Source organism: Hippopotamus amphibius, chromosome 8, assembly GCF_030028045.1.
Source record: "Hippopotamus amphibius kiboko isolate mHipAmp2 chromosome 8, mHipAmp2.hap2, whole genome shotgun sequence".
Classification (NCBI taxonomy): Eukaryota; Metazoa; Chordata; class Mammalia; order Artiodactyla; family Hippopotamidae; genus Hippopotamus; species Hippopotamus amphibius.
In genome coordinates this window covers 16,092,839-16,111,458 of record NC_080193.1, presented here as the reverse complement: position 1 = coordinate 16,111,458, position 18,620 = coordinate 16,092,839, and the positions used below count along the sequence as shown (strand labels likewise).

General features: G+C 46.0%; 1 protein-coding gene and 1 pseudogene across 2 annotated transcripts in view; one reads left to right on the top strand and one right to left on the bottom strand.

The window, feature by feature from the left end:
* Positions 1-424: 424 nt before the first annotated feature.
* The window catches only part of VSIG10 (V-set and immunoglobulin domain containing 10), a 33,670-nt gene continuing 15,474 nt past the window's right edge, over positions 425-18,620 (top strand). Inside the window, exons 1-4 of one of the 2 annotated variants that reach the window (XM_057746535.1) lie at positions 425-821; positions 2,002-2,134; positions 7,596-7,877; positions 16,787-17,089. In XM_057746535.1, the coding sequence (XP_057602518.1) occupies positions 7,763-7,877; positions 16,787-17,089 (418 nt within the window). In that variant the 5' untranslated portion in view covers positions 425-821; positions 2,002-2,134; positions 7,596-7,762. The remainder of the gene's footprint in view (positions 822-2,001; positions 2,135-7,595; positions 7,878-16,786; positions 17,090-18,620) is intronic. The other variant, XM_057746534.1, reaches the window with a different exon arrangement.
* On the bottom strand, positions 5,304-7,493 carry LOC130858342 (40S ribosomal protein S27-like; annotated as a pseudogene).

Sequence of the window (18,620 nt, the reverse complement as noted above, 5' to 3'; positions counted from 1 at the left end):
TGCCTTCCTTCTGCAAAGGGTAGAGAAAGGCAGCGATGGCGGCCGTGGCATCCGCCCGGGGCACAGAAAAACAACCAAGAATCCCTAGAACAGCTAAGCCGGGGGGACCCTGAATTCTGCAGCTCGGCAGCCGGCCCCTCCGGCTCGCGACGCTACTCCGGGTGCCGCAGCCCGAGCGCCCGGTAGGGAGCAGCCGGCGGGCCGGGGCGGGGCTGCCGTCCTGCGGCAACTGCAGGGCTCTGCCCGGCCCAGCTGTCCCCGCGACTCTGGGCCGCCGTGCCGGGCAGAGTAGGCTCGGGGAGGCACCGGCCCCGGTGCTCCTCCCCCCGGGCGGCCCGGACCCGACTCGGCGCGCCCCGGCTTTGCATAAAGCCCTCCTCCCGGGCCAAGGTTGAGGAAGTTGGGCTCCCGCCTGGATGGGAGGAGGGAGGGAGCCAAGCTCCTGTTGTTTTCCGCCAGCGAGAGTGGGGGGCGGGTGCGGGGGGCGGGGTGCGCCCTCCCACCCTGGGCCGGGCGCTGGGGAGAGAGAATCGCGCTCAGAGCCTAGCGCAGTTCCCACCCCTGACATCGGGCTTACTCCAAGCATCCTTCCTGGGGGCTGCGGAAAGTGGAGCTTACTCTGTCGTTCCGAGGACCTGGGAGGAGCACTTAGTACCCCAGGGGCCGGGGCCCCGGGGGGCACACACCCAGCCTAGTCGGAGCCTGTGTTTCCCGAGGGGCCCCTGCCCGCATCTGCGGCGAGATGGCCGCAGGCGTCCGGGCGCCGGAGCCCCGGGTCCTCGTATGCCTCGGGGCGCTGCTGGCCCGCTGGGTCGCCGCAGGTAAGGGGCCGCGATCTGGAAGGAAAAGTTGAGTTTTGCCAGACAACAGTGGGGAGGGGCGAGCCGGGGACCGAATGTCCTCCGACTCCGCGGGATCCAGTTGTGGCCATGGCCCCGAAGTCGGCTCAAGAGGGTCCTGAGTTTCGTGCTCGCATCTCGGCTTTTTGCAGGGAGGAATTTTCCCGGACGCTTGATAGAGGGCAAGACATCCGCACCCTCTTGGAGTGGGCAGCCGGCGAGGCTGCAAAGGGCCTGTGGAGAGCTGATGGGAAAATTGGGGAAATTAAAGGTGGGAATTTTGAAGATGGGAAAATTGAACAGGGGTAATATTTTATTTTTATTTATTTTTATTTATTTATTTTAAGCCACGGATGTAAATTCCCGTTCTGGTTTTACGTGCTGGGCGGGTTCTCAAGCTCAGGCTCCTTTATGTCCCTCTCCTCCCTTTGCCCAAGGTTGAACTTGCACCTGTAACCTCTGGATTTCCCTACACACTCCTGCAAGCCGACCTGTGTGGACTATGCAAAATTGTGCTTTTCTCCTTCACTTAAAAAACAAAACAAAACTTTTATTTTGAAATAATTTCACTTACGGGAAAATTCCCCTACACTTGACATCCGCTCTTATGCTTGACAAGATTGGTGAAAGATCTTAAATATTTCATCTCTGCTCTGCCTTGTAACAGTAAAGAATAGAGGATTGCTCACAAAAACATACAGAATGTTAAAAACTGAAGAATTACTTTTGAATTTAATTCAACAGCGAATGCATGTCTTTGGTGTGCAGGGTCGTGGGAGAAGCAGTGAGAGGACGTAGGTGGAGGGAAAGGAGATGGAGTTTGCTAGAATACTTGCAGAGTCCTGTTTTCAGGATTACCCAGTCCAGCACACCCAGCTGATCTGTTGTAGGTTCCAAGAGGAATTGCCCTTCCTAAGCGTCCTAGCAGCAAGTGCCCAAAGTCCCTAATTGTGAGGCCCTCACAAGTTTTTATTTTGCCCTGTTTTTAGTCATTATTAAAAAACAGTAAAAATTTCTCATGAGCTAGATTTCTAGCTTAGGTAGAAAAATCTGAGGTGCTGGCAAGCACAGGGCCTGCTTTCCCACGTGGAACTGAGCAGTGGTCACCCATTTTCATCTAGTGCAGGTGACCTCAAATTTGTTTCCCTTCTCCCTGCTGCAGTACTTACTCCTGGCCCACTGCAATCACGGGCATGACCTGCTGGCCCCTCCAGGCATATGTCTTAGTGGCCACTGTGCTGCGGGGAGGAGAAGTGGACACACAGTCTCCAGTTGGCCGACCCTGAAAGTCAAAGGTGATTGTGTATTCCCTTCTCCCCAGCCATCTGCAATGTTTACCTCACTGTGAATATCAAGGGCCTCGGGACATCACAACCCAGAGTTGAAATTATTGTACTGGAATGAACTGGCTACAGCTCACCTCACAGGGACGCTTCCTCCACTGCCACGCCCAGTTATTTTGATGCCCAGGCCAAGTTCACTTTTGTGTACAGTGCCAGTGTGCTTCCCACGCTTGATGTATTTTTGTTTTTTATTTCTAAAATTTTTATTTATTATTTTAAAATTAATTTTTATTGGAGTATAGTTACTTTACAGTGTTGTGTTAGTTTCTGCTATACAGCAAAGTGAATCAGCTATACGTATACATGTATCCCCTCTTTTTTAGATTTCCTTCCCATTTAGGTCACCACAGGTGATTGAGTAGAGTTCCCTGTGCTGTACAGATGTATTTAATTTATTTATTGGCTGTGTTGGGTCTTTGTTGCTGCACACGGGCTTTCTCTAGTTGCTATGAGAGGGGGCTACTCTTCATTGTGGTGCACAGGCTCCTCATTGTAGTGGCTTCTCTTGTGGAGCACAAGTGTTTATTGGGCCCTAGGAGCATGGGCTTCAATAGTTGTGGCACTTGGGCTCAATAGTTGTGGCTCACGGGCTCTAGAGCACAGGCTCAATAATTGTGGTGCCTGGGCTTAGTTGCTCTGTGGCATGTGGAATCTTCCCAGAGCAGGGCTCGAACCCGTGTCCCCTGCCTTGGCAGGCGGATTCTTAACCACTGCGCCACCTAGGAAGTTCCAGATGTATTTTTGTTCTTTGTTTTTCAAGTCAGGAGTTATCTGGGGAAAAGAAATCTTCTTTCTCCCATCACTTATCCCTGGACAGTGTTCATGCTCCCACTGTCACCTCAGGTTGTAAACATGGGGTCACTCTTGGGGAAAGGTTGGTAGGAAAAAAAAATAAATGTTTGGGTACAATCTCAACTCTGTAAATGATAATATGAAGGCAGCATTGGGAAATGGTTGTTTATATTGCTCCTTCGTTTGGTCCACATTCTGAATTTAAGGTTGGGGGACCTGCAGGCGCCCTCTGGACACCTTGTGGACAACTTCTAGTAACACAAACTGTTACTGTATAGTGTCTTATTGTCTCACCCTTCTGGTTGGGAGACCAGAGTAAAGTCCTGTGACCTGAAACACTGAAGACCTGAATGGCAGTCCCAGCTCTCCCAATGGCGTGTGTGGGACCTTAAGTAAATCACTTAAGCTTTCTGAACCTCAGTTTTCTCAACTGTAAAATGAGGGGGTTTAGGATGATCAAGCATGGAACTGGTGCACCCTCAGGGACCACCCATTCCTTGTCCATGTCAGACATCACTAATCCATGACTGTATTCTTCTCCACTGAGTCTTGACTCAACCTGCCCTCGCCTTTACCCCAGCCCCCAGGACTGCCACATCTCAGGACTGAAGGATCTCTAAGGTCACCTTCAATGGTTACAAAGAATGGGGTGAGCAAAGCCAAGAGAAGTGAAATACCTTAAAATGGTGTATTTTACGGTTATGTCATTCTCCCCCTTGGAGGAGAAGACAACGTTAGCTCAAGTTCCAAGACTAAAGTTTTGCCAGGGCTTTTCCAAGTCTTTTTTCTTCCTTTGCCAAGGAGCCGGGAAAGGGGCAGGCCTGCAGATCTCGTGAACACACATTGTTGCATGTAATTCTCCAGTTTCTCTCTCCTCAGTGGGGATTGCCACTGAGAACTTGGATTCTCAGGGCTAATTGTTTAAAAATAATCCTCACTTGATTTTTAAAGTGATTGTTCAGAAGCGTTTCTTGCTGTTTCGGAATCCCTAGCATTAGATGACATTCTCTGCCTTCCAGCAAGTGGCTTAGAATTTTTCTCTTTTTTTCATCTTGCCCTGGCTTTGGGGAACGGTGTGGCCAAAATAGGGAGCGTGTCAGAACGTCTTGTGGCTCCAGGCTGACTTCTGATCCTTCGGAGGGAGCCTCTTCTAACCAGACAAAAGGCCAAATACAGATAACAGTTACTCGTTCTTTCTTTTTTTTTTATATATATATATTTTAATTTTTATAAAAGGGAAGGCTTCCCAAAGGCAGGTAGCAGTTAATTTTTTATAACAACCTAATTGAGATATAATTTACATACCATACATTTCACCCTTTTAAACTGTACAGTTCAGTGGTGTTTAGTATATTCACAAGATTATGCAACTATTACCACTAATTCCAGAACACTAATTCATCACCACAAAAAGAAGCCCTCTGCATAAGTATTAACAGTCAGTCCCCACTCCCACCCCCACCCCCACCCCCACCCCCAGACAAGCCACTTCCCCAGCCCTAGACAACAGCTAATCTACTTTCTATCTCCATAGATTTGCCTATTTGGACATTTCATAAGTGGGATCTTACAATATGTTGTCTTTTATGACTCCCTTTTTTCACTCAGTATAGTGTTGTCAAGATTCATCCATGCTGTAGCATTTGGCCTTTTTATAGCCTAATAATATTCCTCTTGTATGGATATACCGCATTTTATTTATCCATTCATCAGTTGATGGGCATTTGGGCTGTTTCCACCTTTTGGCCATTATGAATAACGTTACTGTGAACATGCATGTACAAGTTTTTGTAGACATGTTTTCATTTCTCTTGGGTATACACCTAGGAGTGGAATTGCTGAGGCGTATGGTAACTTTAACCTTCTGAGGAAATGCCAAATTCTTTACCAATGTAGCTGCACCACTTAAAAATCCTACTAGCAATGTATAAGGGTTCCAATTTCACCACATCTTTGCCAATGCTTGTTACTGTCTTTGATTTTAGCCATTCTAGTGGGTGTGAAGTGTTAGGTATCTTATTGTGGTTTTGATTTGCATTTCACTAGTGACTAATGATGAGCATCTTTTCATGTGCTTATTGGCCTTTTGTCTCTATTTTAGAGAAATGTCTTTTCAAATCCTTTGACCATTTTTAAATTGTATTATTTGTCTTCTTATTGTTGAGTTGAGAGAATTCTTTGTATATTCTGGATACAAATCTCTTCTCAGATGTGATTTGCAAATATTTTCTCCCAGTCTGTGGGTTGTCTTTTCACTTTCTTTCTTTGTTTTTGTATCCAACATGTGTTTATTGGGATGGTTTCCCATTCATTTTGATTCAGGGTGCTTTTAGTGCTGCTTCTGTCTAAAGGAGCATCCTTTTGTAAGCCTTGCTTTTCCTCCTGTAGTCAGGCAGAGGACAGTAGAGCAGCCAACATACAAAAAACTACTGTTTGTGCATGGCTAAAGAGGGTGGTGATTTTCCTAGGCATTTCACATCCATGAAATAGGAATTGGGGCTCTGCACCAGGTGCTGCTTCTTGTGTTTCCTCTTCTCCTCCTCTGGAGAGGGATGAAGGAGATCCTTTGCGAGAGGCACGTTCCTGTGGGGAGGTCGTCACTGCCAGAAAGGTCTTTTCACTTTCTTGATGGTGTCCTTTTTGGCACAAAAGTTTTAATTTTGTTGAAGTCCAATTGATCTATTTTTTTTTAGTCACTATACTTTTAGTATCATATCTAAGAAAACATTGCTTAACCCAAAGTCACAAAGATTTATTCTTTTGTTTTTTTTTTCTCCTAAGCATTTTATAGTTTTAGCTCTTACATATAGATCTATGGTCTATTTTGAGTAAAAAAATTTTTTTTTTTGGCCATGCCGTTTGGCTTGTGGGATCTTAGTTCCCTGACCAGGGACTGAACCTGGGCCACGGCAGTGAGAGCACTGAGTCCTAACCTAACTGGACTGCCAGGGAACTCCCGATTTTGTGTTAATATTTAAAATAAATTTATTTAATTTATTTATTGGCTGTATTGGGTCTTCGTTGCTGTGCATGGACTTTCTTAGTTGCAGTGAGTGGGGACTACCCTTTGTTGCGGCACACGGGCTCAGTAGTTGTGGCTAGTGGGCTTTAGAGTGCAGGCTAAGTAGTTGTGGTGCATGGGCTTAGTTGCTTCGCAGCATGTGGGATCTTTCCGGCCCAGTGATCAAACCCGTGTACCCTGCATTGGCAAGAGGATTCTTAACCACTGAGCCACCAGGGAAGTCCCTGAGTTAATTTTTATATATGACATGAGGTGAGGGGTCTAACTTCATTTTTTTGTATGTGGATAACCAGTTGTCCTAATACCACTGTTGAAAGCAATTTATTTAGTAATGAAATATCATCTTTCACAAAACCCCGATATATTCACATAGTTTGAAAACTTCTGATATGGTGGGAAAAGAACTGAAGGGAGGATAGCAAGAAATCTAGACTCTAGTTGCAGGCTGCTACCTTCTCATTGCAGGACTTTGGGCCAGCCCGCTTCCCTTCTTTGCATCACAGTTTTCTCATATGCTGTATGTGACAGCATGAGTAAAAGACTCCTACCAGGTTCTGCCCATTATTCCTGCACCTGTGGCCTCTTTGTATTTGGGTGCTGATTGTGGAGGGGGCTGGAAAATTGCAACGCTTCTCAGAAAAACGGGCTGCAATCTCTTCTTGTTACCTGGTGGCAGTCTAATGCCAAATCAGTTACTTTAGCATCTGTCAGTCTTCAGTGAGCCTCAGGATCACATGGAGGGCTTGTTAGAATGCAGAGTGCTACCACACCCCACCCCCACCCCTGGCCACCCGCACCTGAGCTAGACATGTCCTTCTCAGGGTGGTGACGGAAGGTGAGAGTGAGCAAGCCCAATTACACCAGTGCTTTTTTTTTCTTTTTTAAAATTTTATTTATTTATTATTTATTTATTTAGGCTGCATTGGGTCTTCGTTGCTGTGTGTGGGCTTTCTCTAGTTGTGGTGAGTGGGGGCTACATTTTGTTGCTGTGCGGGGGCTTATCAGTGCGGTCGCGTCTCTTGTTGCAGAGCACGGGCTCTAGGTGTGCAGGCTTCAGTAGGTAAGGCATGTGCGCTCAGTAGTTGCGGCTTGAGGGCTCTAGAGCGCAGGCTCAGTAGTTGTGGTGCAGGGGCTTAGTTGCTCCGTGGCATGTGGGATCTTCCCAGAACAGGGCTCGGACCTGTGTCCCCTGCATTGGCCGTGGATTCTTAACCACTGTGCCACCAGGGAAATCCCCTACACCAGTGCTTTTTAAAAAGCCTCTGTTTGCACCACATTTGCTAACGCCTCATTGACCAGAGCAAGTCACATGGCCCTGCCAGAGTCAGAATGGAGGGCACCTGAAGGGCATAGATAGTGGAGTGACATCGTGAAGGGAATGGATCATGGGGGGAGGGGGTTATTAGGACTGTTTGCAGTTGTACTCCACCACAAGTTCATTACTGTCGGGTACTGGCCAATAATCCCAACAGGGTGGGGCTCTATGTGTTACGGCATCTCAAAAACACATGCCTGATTTAAAAGAAATCTTAATGCAGAGGGATTATGCAAAAAGGGAGATCAAGAAAGGTAATAACAGCCTGGCCTTTCCTCACTCAGGATTGGAGGCTGTCGTCATCGGAGAAGTTCACGAGAACACCACACTGCACTGTGGCAACATCTCGGGACCGAGGGGCCTCGTGACCTGGTACCGCAATGACTCGGAGCCTGTCTTCCTCCTGTCCTCTAATTCCAGCCTCCCATCAGCCCAGCTGCGCTTCTTTCTGATGAATGGCAGCTCCCTGCACATCGAGGAGCTGAGCCTGCAGGATGAAGGGAATTACACCTGCTGGGAGGTCCTGGACAAGACTCGGTGGTTCCAAGTGTGGCTGCAGGTGGCCAGTAAGTGGTGTGTGGGGACTGAGACTGGCTGGCATGGTGCTCAGAGCCTTGGACCCAAGGAGGCCTTTGGAGTCAATGACCTGAGTTTCATTCTGGGCTCTGCAATGTGCAAGCTGAATGACCTCTCATACCTGTTATTTCCTCATCTGTGTAATGGGGATAAAAGGAATTCTTGCCTCATAGAATTGCTGTGAGGAATAGATGCCAGTTTATCTATATAAAGTGCTGTAAATGGCTCCTGGCATGTTAGCTATTACTTTTAGCTTGTTAATATCATCCTTGCTGTTAATCTCATTTTATTATGCAACAAAGTCATAATCAAGTCAGACTGACTGAGTTCCAATCCTAAGGTTAGGTCACCTTGAGTAAGTAGCTTAATATCTCTGTTTTTCAGTAGCTTCCGTTTTTCTCATTTGTTAATTGGGGACAATGCATTGCATACCTTATCAGGTATATGCTCTTATGCTATAGTGCTAAGTACATGGCTTGGTATGAGCTACTATTACTACTCTCTTTCCTAAATCAGTCTATCATGTCTGTCCATACATATGCATAAATTTAGAGCAAGGGTTGGCAAATTATGACCTGTGGGCCATTTCTAGCCTGTTGCTTATTTTTGTATGGCCTGCAAGCAATGCATTTTTTTTTACATTTTTGATGGTTGAAAAAAATCAAAAGAAGAATGATATTTGTGATGTGAAAATTATATGAAATTCAAATTTTGTTTTCCATAGATAAGGTCTTATTTGAACACAGCAGCACTCATCCATTCACATATTACCTCCAACTGCCTTCGGTGCTACAACCTCTGGGCTGAGTGGCTGTGACACTGATCGTATGTCCTGCAGAGCCTAAAATATTTACTCACTGGCCTCTACAGAAAAAGTTGGTTGGTCACTGGCTTAGGGGGACATCCACATTCTGTATCCTGAGTGTGTAGTTGAGTAGGAACACCCGTGTGATCACTTCATTGCTCCCTGATTCTCTCATCTATAAATTAAAGAATTTACTCATTCCTTTAGTCAATATGTATTTATTGAGAGCCCGATGCCAGGCACTATTCTAGGCACTGGGCCATAGGAATGGACAGGACAGAGAAGGTCCCTACCCAAGTGGAGCTGACATCCTAGTAAGGGAACACAGACAATAAGCAGGTAAACAAATGCATCAGGCAGTATCAGAGTGACAGGTGCTTTGCAGAGAACTGAGATGGGGTGATGCGATTCTCTGAGACACTTTACATTGGTGGGTCAGAGAGGAGCTTTTGGACAGAGTGACATTGAAGCTGATTGATACGTAGGAGCCAGTCTCACGAAGATAAGAGAGAGGGATCCAGGCAGAAATTGAACTAGTGCAAGATGGGTTGAATATGGTGCATGTGTGGATGAGGAGAATGCTGATGTGGTGGGAACCCAGAGTGTGAGAGTGCAGAACACGTGAGATATGGGAGGCAGGGCCAGACCATGTGGGGCTGGGTAGAACCGGTGTTATGGGTTTAATTGTGTCCTCCAGACAGATATGTTGAAATCCTAACCCCCTGTACTTGTAAATGTGACCTTATTTGGAAATAGGGTCTTTGCAGATATAATCAACTTAAGGTGAGGTCATTAGGGTGGGCCCTAATTAAAATTGACTGGTATCCTTATAAGAAGAGGAAAATGCATGCAAAGACGGAGACATGGGGCGAATGTCATACAGTGGCAAAGGCAGAGACTAGAGTAATGCAGCTGCAAGCAAAGGAATGGCGAAGATGGACGGCCATACCAGCAGGTGGGGGAGAGACAAGGAAGGGTCTCTCCTAGAGCCTTTGGAGGAGTACAGCCCTCCTGGCACCTTGATTTCATACCTCTGGCCTCCAGAACAGTGGTAGAATCAATTTCTGTTGTCTTAAGCCATCTGATTTGAGGTACTTTCTATGTTTTTTTAAGAACTTTTATTGAGATACAGTTAACATACAATAAACTGCATATATTTAGAGTGTACAATTTGGTATCCCAATCTCCCAATTCATTCCCCCCCAACCCTCCCCGCTTTCCCCACTTGGTGTCCATATGTTTGTTCTCTGTATCTGTGTCTCTGTTTCGGCCTGAGGTACTTTCTTAAGGCAGCCTCAGGACACTAATACACCTGGTAAAAAAATGGGATTTTCTTCTGGGCGCAGGAAGAATTCCTGGAGCTCTAAGCAAGCAGGGGTGTGGTATCCTTTGAGTTACATATGGAGAATGGATGTGTGTGGTTTCCAAAAAGACTGGTAAAATAAAAAACAAGGAAGCCAATCAGAGGTACAAGGTGTTAGCGGCCAGTGTCAGGGTAGAAGTGCTGACCTTGGTGAAAATGTACACGTTCAGAAAATATTTTGGAGGCAGACCAGCAAGCTTTGCTGGTGGATTGGAAGTGGAGAATGAAGGAAAGAGAGGCTTGAAGGATACATCTAGATTTTTGGATGGTTTCTAAGATTTCCATCAACTCTCAAGGCTCATGGAATCTGCGGATGCAGTCTTTTTGGGTCTGGAGATGCCGTGGATGAATTGCTGACTGGCCAGGAATGATGTGGGTATATCAAGAAATGTCACCCAATTTGGCCCAGTTCTGATTGGTTCCCACTGAGTTGATGGGTGAGTGCTGACAGGCCTCCCTCACTCCAGCTGCCAAAGGGTAATTAATAATTCCTTTGGGACTTCCCTGGCAGACCAGTGATTAAGACTCTGCACTCCCAATGCATGGGGCACAGGTTTGACCCTGGTTGGGGAACTAAGATCCCATGTGCTACACAACGAGGCCAAAAATAACAATAATAATTCCTTCATGTCAGTCTTGTCAATAAACATCTTTGCTTTTGACCTCAGAGGAGTAAGCTGTCATTACAACTTTTTGGGCCTTTTTAAAATCATCACCCTCTCTGGTTTATGATAATTTTATGTGACACTGACTTATTAATCATTGGCTAAGTTTATTGGAGGATGGATTAGATTTGTAATTGCCTTATAGGGAGATAAACACAAGGTCTTCTTATGCTGAAAGTGAACTTACATATTAAAGAAAAAAAATCACTAAACTCAAATGGTGCTTTGAGCTCCCTGAGTTACTGCGATGTGATTTGTGTAATGGAAACTTCTTCATTTGGAAACATAGGGGGTGTAGGGCTTGTTCATGAAAATAGGACACAGGCTGTCTTAGTCAGTTTGGGCTGCTGTAACAAAAATAGCATAGACTGGGTAGTTTAAACAAGAAACATTTATTCCTCACTGTTCTGGAGGCTGGGAAGTCCAAGATCAAGGTGCCGGAGATGCAGTGTCTAGTGAGGTCCTGCTTTCTGATTGGCAGATGTGTGTCCTCTCCTTGGTGGAGAACAGAGAGGGAGGAAGCAAGCTCTGTAGGGTCTCTCCTTATAAGGGCACTCATCCCATTCATGAGGGCTCTGCTCTCATTACCGAATCCCCTCCCGAAGGCCCCACCTCCAAATGCCATCACACTGGGGACAGGCTTCAGCATATGAATTTGGGGGTATACAAATGTCCAGTCCATAGCACAGAGGTCCTCTGGTTTCATATACACCAGAGCCCTCTGGAACGTCAGGCCCTGTTCCCATTCTACGAGAGACCCCGGGTCAACACCAGACCCTTCCAGGTACCAGGGAGCCCTTCCTGCTCCTCAGACGGTGGCCTATGGGGAGGCCTTGGCATCTTGGATTGGAACTCAGTCCTCATTTCTGCATGGAAGATTTTGGCAAACGGATTAGGTTTGACCCAACCACTACTTCTGAGAGGGTGGTGGTGCTACTGAGTGGCTGAGAGCATATGCTCTGAGGCCCAGCTGCCTGGGTTCAAATGCAGGTCCTGCTGGCTGTTGTCTCTGTTTATTTCATTGACTTACCCATCTCCTCCTACCTCCAAATCAGGTGGATATGAGATTAGAACCACTGTTTGTTCAGAAAGTCTGGAGTGGGTGGAGTGGATAGCACAGACCTTAACACATTCCAGTAGACTTTGTGCTTCTTTCAAGAGATGATCTCTTAGCCATTGGGAAGCTGAGTGGTACACAATGCCAGACTCTCCCTGCTATTTTTTGCAGGCCAGGCAAGTGTTGAGGGAGCATTTGAGCTTGTTGGCACCTGGGCAATGAGGAAGCTGGTTTGTATCAACCTCCAAGAGCCCCTTCGGATTCAGTTGGGGTTTGGAGGATGCGAGTGCTCCAGTCTAGCCAGTGATGTGGCTGCCACTCCCAACTTCCAGGCAAGGGAGTCTCAGGAAAGCCCCATGTTGCCTGATAACTGGGCCATCTGATTTGTACTAGTTCTGTGATGGTGATGGTGTCCCTGTGCCCTATCACAACATAAGGTCCTAGGGAAAGTGGGTGTTGGATGTACTGAGGAAAGATTGCCAGCCCCTGTCAGAAGATAGGATGACCCTTGCCCAAAGATTTATTCACTTGAGTCTTGCCAAGCTCATCTGAAGCAGAGATGTCTGCTTATAAGAGGCTGACGACCTATGGGTTTTGGCCTTTTGGACAGAATCAATGGTCACTAGGGAGATGGGGAGGCAGTGGGGTTGTTACATTTGCCTCTAAGTTCCATCTCCTCTCTCTCTCTCTCTCTCTCTCTTCTTTTTAATTTGGCCAAGCCACTTGGCTTGCAGGATCTTAGTTTCCCGACCAGGGATTGAACCAATGCCCTTGGCAGTGAAAGCTCGGAGTCCTAATCACTGGAGCACCACGGAATTCCCTATGTTCCATCTCTAAGTGATATGAAAACAGTCTATAAGTTTCCCCAAGGATCTTGTCGCACTGTAGAACAACAGGTACACCAACTGGTTAGCAGAGGCTAACAGGTGCATTCTTAGGTCATTTTCAAATAAAAATGCTGGTATGAAGAATAAATGTAGGTAAATAACTTTGCCTCTTGCCAAAGAACCCAAGATACAAAGATGGGACTCTCCTATTTTGTGGGTCCCTGAGATGTAAATTAACTGTTTGAGACACTTAACTGGCCAACCTATAGTTATGGTGGGGAGGGAAAGAAGTGAGTTCCGATGTCAAGAATGACTACAGAGAACAGGAAGGCAGCAGCAGTAGTGGATGGTTGTAGAACAGGAATCAAACTTTTTCCATAGAGGCCAGATGGTAAATATTCTAGCCTTTCAGAGTCGACAGGTAAAAACAAGGATATCATGTCAGTACTTATATAACAAGAGAGAAAACAAATTTTCGCATATTTTTTGTTGACATAATTCAAAATATAATAATAACTGAATACTTTTATTTACTTATTTTTTGGCCACGCCACATGGCTTGCAGGATCTTAGTTCCCCAACCCAGGCCACGGCAGTAAAAGTACTGGGTCCTAAGCACTGGACTGCCAGGGAATTCCCATAACTGAATCCTTTTTTTTGGTAGTGCAGGCCTACTAATGAGAGGAATGGAATTCTCTGGCAGGCGAGGGATAACATTTCACTTAGCTGGGATTCAAAGTTAGTGTTCTCTCAACAAATCGATTGTGAATGTTTATCTGTAAATACCATTTTAGCTTGTGGGCCGTACAAAAACAGACAGTGGGCCATTCTTTGCTGATGCATGCTCTAGAATCAATCTATAAGTATGCTACTGAGCATACTGTCAGATAACATTTGTAGAACACTGACCACCTATCAAATACCAGGCTAAGTGTTCTGCTTATTTTATCTTATTGGATCCTTCAATAACCTGGTAATAGAAGTTACTCCTGTTCTTTTCATTTCATAGGAAGGACAGGAGAGTGAGACTAGGAGGGTGGACACTTGCTCAAGGCTGTCTGTCTAGAAGCGGCAGTAGGATTTCCACCCAGTTCTGTCTGAGTGCAGAGTCCAAGCACATAACCACTGGGCTAAGGCATCCATCCAAGAGTCAAAAACTGAAACTGACATGACCAAGGCCTCCATAAGATGCTGAACCTTTGTAACCACTCTATATTTGTACTTATTTGCTGTTTTATTTTTGTTTCCTCCCCTATCTGTCTGTTTCTCTGAGTGATTGCTACCATCACCCTGCTAGCAAAAAAGGGCTGGTGGTTTCTGTTTAGGAATATCAGTGAGGTGGAAGGAGAGGTGGGAGGGATGGAAATGGGTACCGCCTTCTTTGTAGTCAGAGTAGGGGAAGAAGCCCAGGGATTTAAGAAGATGGCGTCAGCTTTAATTAAGAAAGCAGACTCAACCTAAGAGTTTATAGATGAGCTGTAACCTATGACCACTATTTCAGAAGGCCCTTCAGGTTCTCTCATTTGATTTGTTGTTGTTTTGTTTTGTTTTCTTAATTAGTTAATTTATTTATTGGCTGTGTTGGGTCTTCATTGCTGCACGCAGGCTTTCTCTAGTTGCGGACAGCAAGGGCTACTCTTTGTTGTGGTGTGCGGGCTCCTCATTGCGGTGACTTCTCTTGTTGCAGAGCATGGGCTCTAGGCACGTGGGCTTCAGTAACTGCAGCACAAGGACTCAGTAGTTGTGGCTCGGAGGCTCTAGAGCACAGGTTCAGTAGTTGTGGCCCACAGGCTTAGTTGCTCCGAGGCACGTGGGATCCTCCAGGACCAGGGATCGAACCCGTGTCCCCTGCATTGGCAGGCAGATTCTTAACCACGGCGCCACCAGGGAAGTCCTGTTTTTTTTTTTTTTCCCCCCCAGCCCTTTCACCTACTGCATTCTCATCTGTTCCCTTTATCCAAACCTATTTTTTGCTGAGAATTGTGCTGGTCAAAATCCCCTCCCAGAGAATTCCCTGGTGGTGCAGTGGTTAGGACTTGGCACTTTCACTGCCAAGGGTGAGGGTTCGATTTCTGGTCAAGGAACTAAGATCCTGCAAGCCATGTGGTGCAGTAAAAAAAAAAAAAAAGACCCTTCCAGCCACTTTCTGGGGGTCTCACTGTCTATGACAGGCTTCTGTGGCCCTCCAGACCACAATTTGGAGGATCCAGGTGGCCAATCTAACAGAGTACCTTTGCTGGCCCAGGCATGGGTACCCTGTGCTTAGCTGGGTGCTTGCCAGCTGTGGGCACTCCTTAGGACCTGCTGGTCCACATACCTACCCAACTGGCCAGCAACAGTCAGTGGGATGTTTGAGCACCTCCCAAACCACAGTGTAATTTCTCTCCCCAGAACCCCTGTGGGAGGTGACATGATTCCAGCAAACCATTGCAGCTATTAGGAGCTGGCCCCAACTAGACAAGCATATTGTCAAGAACATCTTCCTCAAGGGACTTCCCTGGTGGTCCAGTGGTTAAGTCTCCACGCTTCCAATCCAGGGGGCGCGAGTTTAATCTTTGGTTGGGGAACTAGGGTCCCACATGCCGTGCGGCTCGGCCAAAACAAAGAAACAAATGAATATTTTCCTCAGAAACCCACAATTTTGGTAGTTATACAATGGCCCTAAAATAGGTGAAATATCTTCTGTACTTTGAGGGGCTCTGGGAAAGCCTTTTCCGCCCCCTAATAATTTATCCCTCTGGCATAATTTTTTTTCTCATAAAAACAGTTTTATTTGTATTTATACAGTATTAAAGTCCACTTTACATTTCTATTAACCTTTTAAATGATACGACAACATTATTTCACATTACCCTCTGGCATATTTTTGTTCAAAATTCTACAGTCATAGATTTATTCCTTTGGTCAAACATTGCCCTTTCTGGATTCTTCTTAAGAGGGAGTCTCACAGAGGTAACACTCTACAGGACTTGAGTATAAATAGGTGATAGATACCTTCTTTTCATCAAAGAGGGTGTGGCATCTTAGGTTCACTGGGTACCAACGGTGGGAGGGTATTTCTGGGGACAAGAAAGAAGTTCAGAGATGTGGGGGGAACCAAGATAAGACCTGGCATTTATCAAGTTCCAGGCACTGTTCTGAGTGCTGTATGATACAAATTCATTTAATTGTCACAACAACCCCATAAAGTTGGTTCTAGCATCACCCCCATTTTACAGATGAAGAAATGGAGGCTTAAGAGAGGTTAAATACTTTGCCCAAAGTCACACAGTTAGTAAGTGGAGTTCAAAATGGGGACGGGAACCAATGTTTCTTGTCGTTCAGTGTGAAATTGTGCTGGGGGTCCCCAAGACCACCCCCAGGTTCACTGATTCTCTAGGAGAACTCACAGGATGACCAGGAGCAAGCTTCCAAGAGTCCTCTCCCAGTGCAGACACATGGGACATGCTCAATCCTCCAGCAGCAAGCTGCGGCAACACGTGAAACATTGTCTACCAGGGATGTCGTTAGCGACTCAGTACCAGGGTTTTGACTGGGGCTGGTCACGTAGGCATCCTCTGCCCAGCACATAGCAAAATTCCAGACTCTCAGAAGGAAAGCAGGTGTTCAGCATAAACCACACTGTTTGTACCAACAGTTTAGGCCCGGTGAACCCCATCCTTACCAGTTCTGGGAACAGTGGGAACCCTCCTGAAATCCAAGTTCCTGCTTGCCACCAGCCAAGGCCAACCTTGCAGGAAGGCCTTTCTAAGGAAAGCAGGAGCCTGCTACGTTAACTCTTTTTTTTTTTTTTTTTCATGGAATCTTAGTTCCCTGATCAGGGATTGATCCTGGGCCCTTGGCAGGGAGACTGTGGAGTCCTAACCACTGGATCGCTGGGGAAGTCCTGCTATGTTAACTCCTTAATGCACAGATATCCTTTCCACTCATCTGTGTTTTTGAAAAGGAGCGATTTGCATTTTCCCTTTTCTGTAAGGATTGATCCCCTCAGTAAACCTCATGAAATTGTTCAGGAGTAAAGGAGAGCATGCCTAAGGGCGCTTAGCGCAACATTTGTCACATAATAAGTGGTTGATGTTGTCATCCTCACTGGCTGCTTCCTGATCATTCCTGTGTCTCTTTGAGCTGATAAGGGGCTCCAGTGAACTCTTTCGCCTTCCCCATCCCCCCTGTCGTCCCCAGGCGGCCCCCATCAGGTTGAGGTCAACATCTCCAGCACCGGCAGGCTCCCCAACGGCACCCTCTATGCAGCCAAGGGCTCCCACGTGGACTTCTGCTGCAGCAGCAGCTCCCGGCCTCCGCCCGTGGTTGAGTGGTGGTTCCGGGCCCTGAATTCTAGCACTGAGCCCTTTGGAAACAACCTGACGGCCAGCTGCTTCACGCTGTTTCTGATGTCGAAGAACCTGCAAGGGAACTACACCTGTTTGGCAACAAACATGCTCAGCGGGAGACATCGAAAGGTGACCACCGAGCTTCTGGTCTACTGTGCGTAAGAAGTGCTCCCCTCCCTCACCCCTGCACCTTGACCCTTCGTGAACTGCGTGTTTGTGCCTCCCCTTTTGTGTGCAAAGACTTACCTGACGCACAGGTCCTAACGTGCTTCTGCCGCTCCCTCGACACACATGTGCACACCCGAGGCTGCATGTCAGAGAGTGTCGCCTCTTCTGGAAGCTCGCTGCTAACTAGGGGTACAGGAGAGTCCCTGTGAGTCACTGAGGGGACTTAACGCCAGGTCTAAAGTTTTTTTTTTTAATTGAGGTGAAAGTATATAACATAACATTAACCATTTTAAGATGTACAATTCAGTGGCATTGAGTCTATTCACAGTGTTGTGCAACTGTCACGTTTATCTAGTTTACAGAACATTTTCATCACCCCAAATTGGAAACCCCGTATCCGTGAAACAGTCACTCCTATTCCCCCCTCCCTCAACCTCTGGCAACCACCCGTCTCTATGGATTTGCCTATTCTGGACATTTCGTATAAATGGAATTGTACACTGTATTGACCTTTGGGGACTGGCTTCTTTCCCTTAGCATCATGTTTTCAGGGTTCATCCTTGTTGTGGCACGCATCAGGACTTGCTTTCATTTCTTGGCCGAAGAGTATCTCTTGTACGGACCTACCGCAATTTGCCTATCCATGCATCTGCTCTCACGCATGCTCTCTGTGAACACAGGCCCTCTAGCGCTAAGAACCAATAGTTCATGAAGCTTTATTTTGCAGGTGAGGAAACAACAAGCAAATGCACTTATGCACACAGTGAGTGGAGGAAACCACTGCAGAAATAAGCACAGGGTGCACTCCTAATCCGTGCTAATGAAAGGGCGCATGAAAACAAGAAGCTAGCCACCAGGGCAGTGACAAACTTACTTTATACGTTATTCAGAGCCTTTGTGAGTCCCGGTGCTCTCTATCATATGCGACATTTATTGTATATAAAGTCATTTCCTTTCAACAGATGAGTAGAAAGAAGAAAATAATCACTTGTACTCGAACCACCATTTGGATATATTTCCAATAATTTTTCTTGTAGTTGCCGTGTATCTACCCATATAAGATCCAAATTTCTATTTATATGTATTATATAAACTATATAATGGTATATGACATACACACATAATATATATACTATATACATACATATATAATATATATTATTTTTACATATAATTATGAACACATAGGTTACGTTAAATTTACCAGTTTGTAATTCCTTAAATATTTTTATGTTTTTTTAAGTAGTACTTGCACATAGCCAAAAAAAGGTGTACATTGAGGTCTGGGGATGAATGTCTCCCTCTTCCTGTAACGCTCGCTAGGGACAAGCAGGGTCCAGTAGAACTTTCTGTGGTGATGGGAATGTTTTCTTCTCTGTCATCTAATACCTGCCACGTGTGATTACTAGGAAGTGTGGGTAGTGTGATGGAGGAACTAAATTTGTAATTAAGTTAATTTAAATGTAAATAGCCACACATGGCTAGTGAGAAATGCAGATCTCTTCAGAGATTTAACA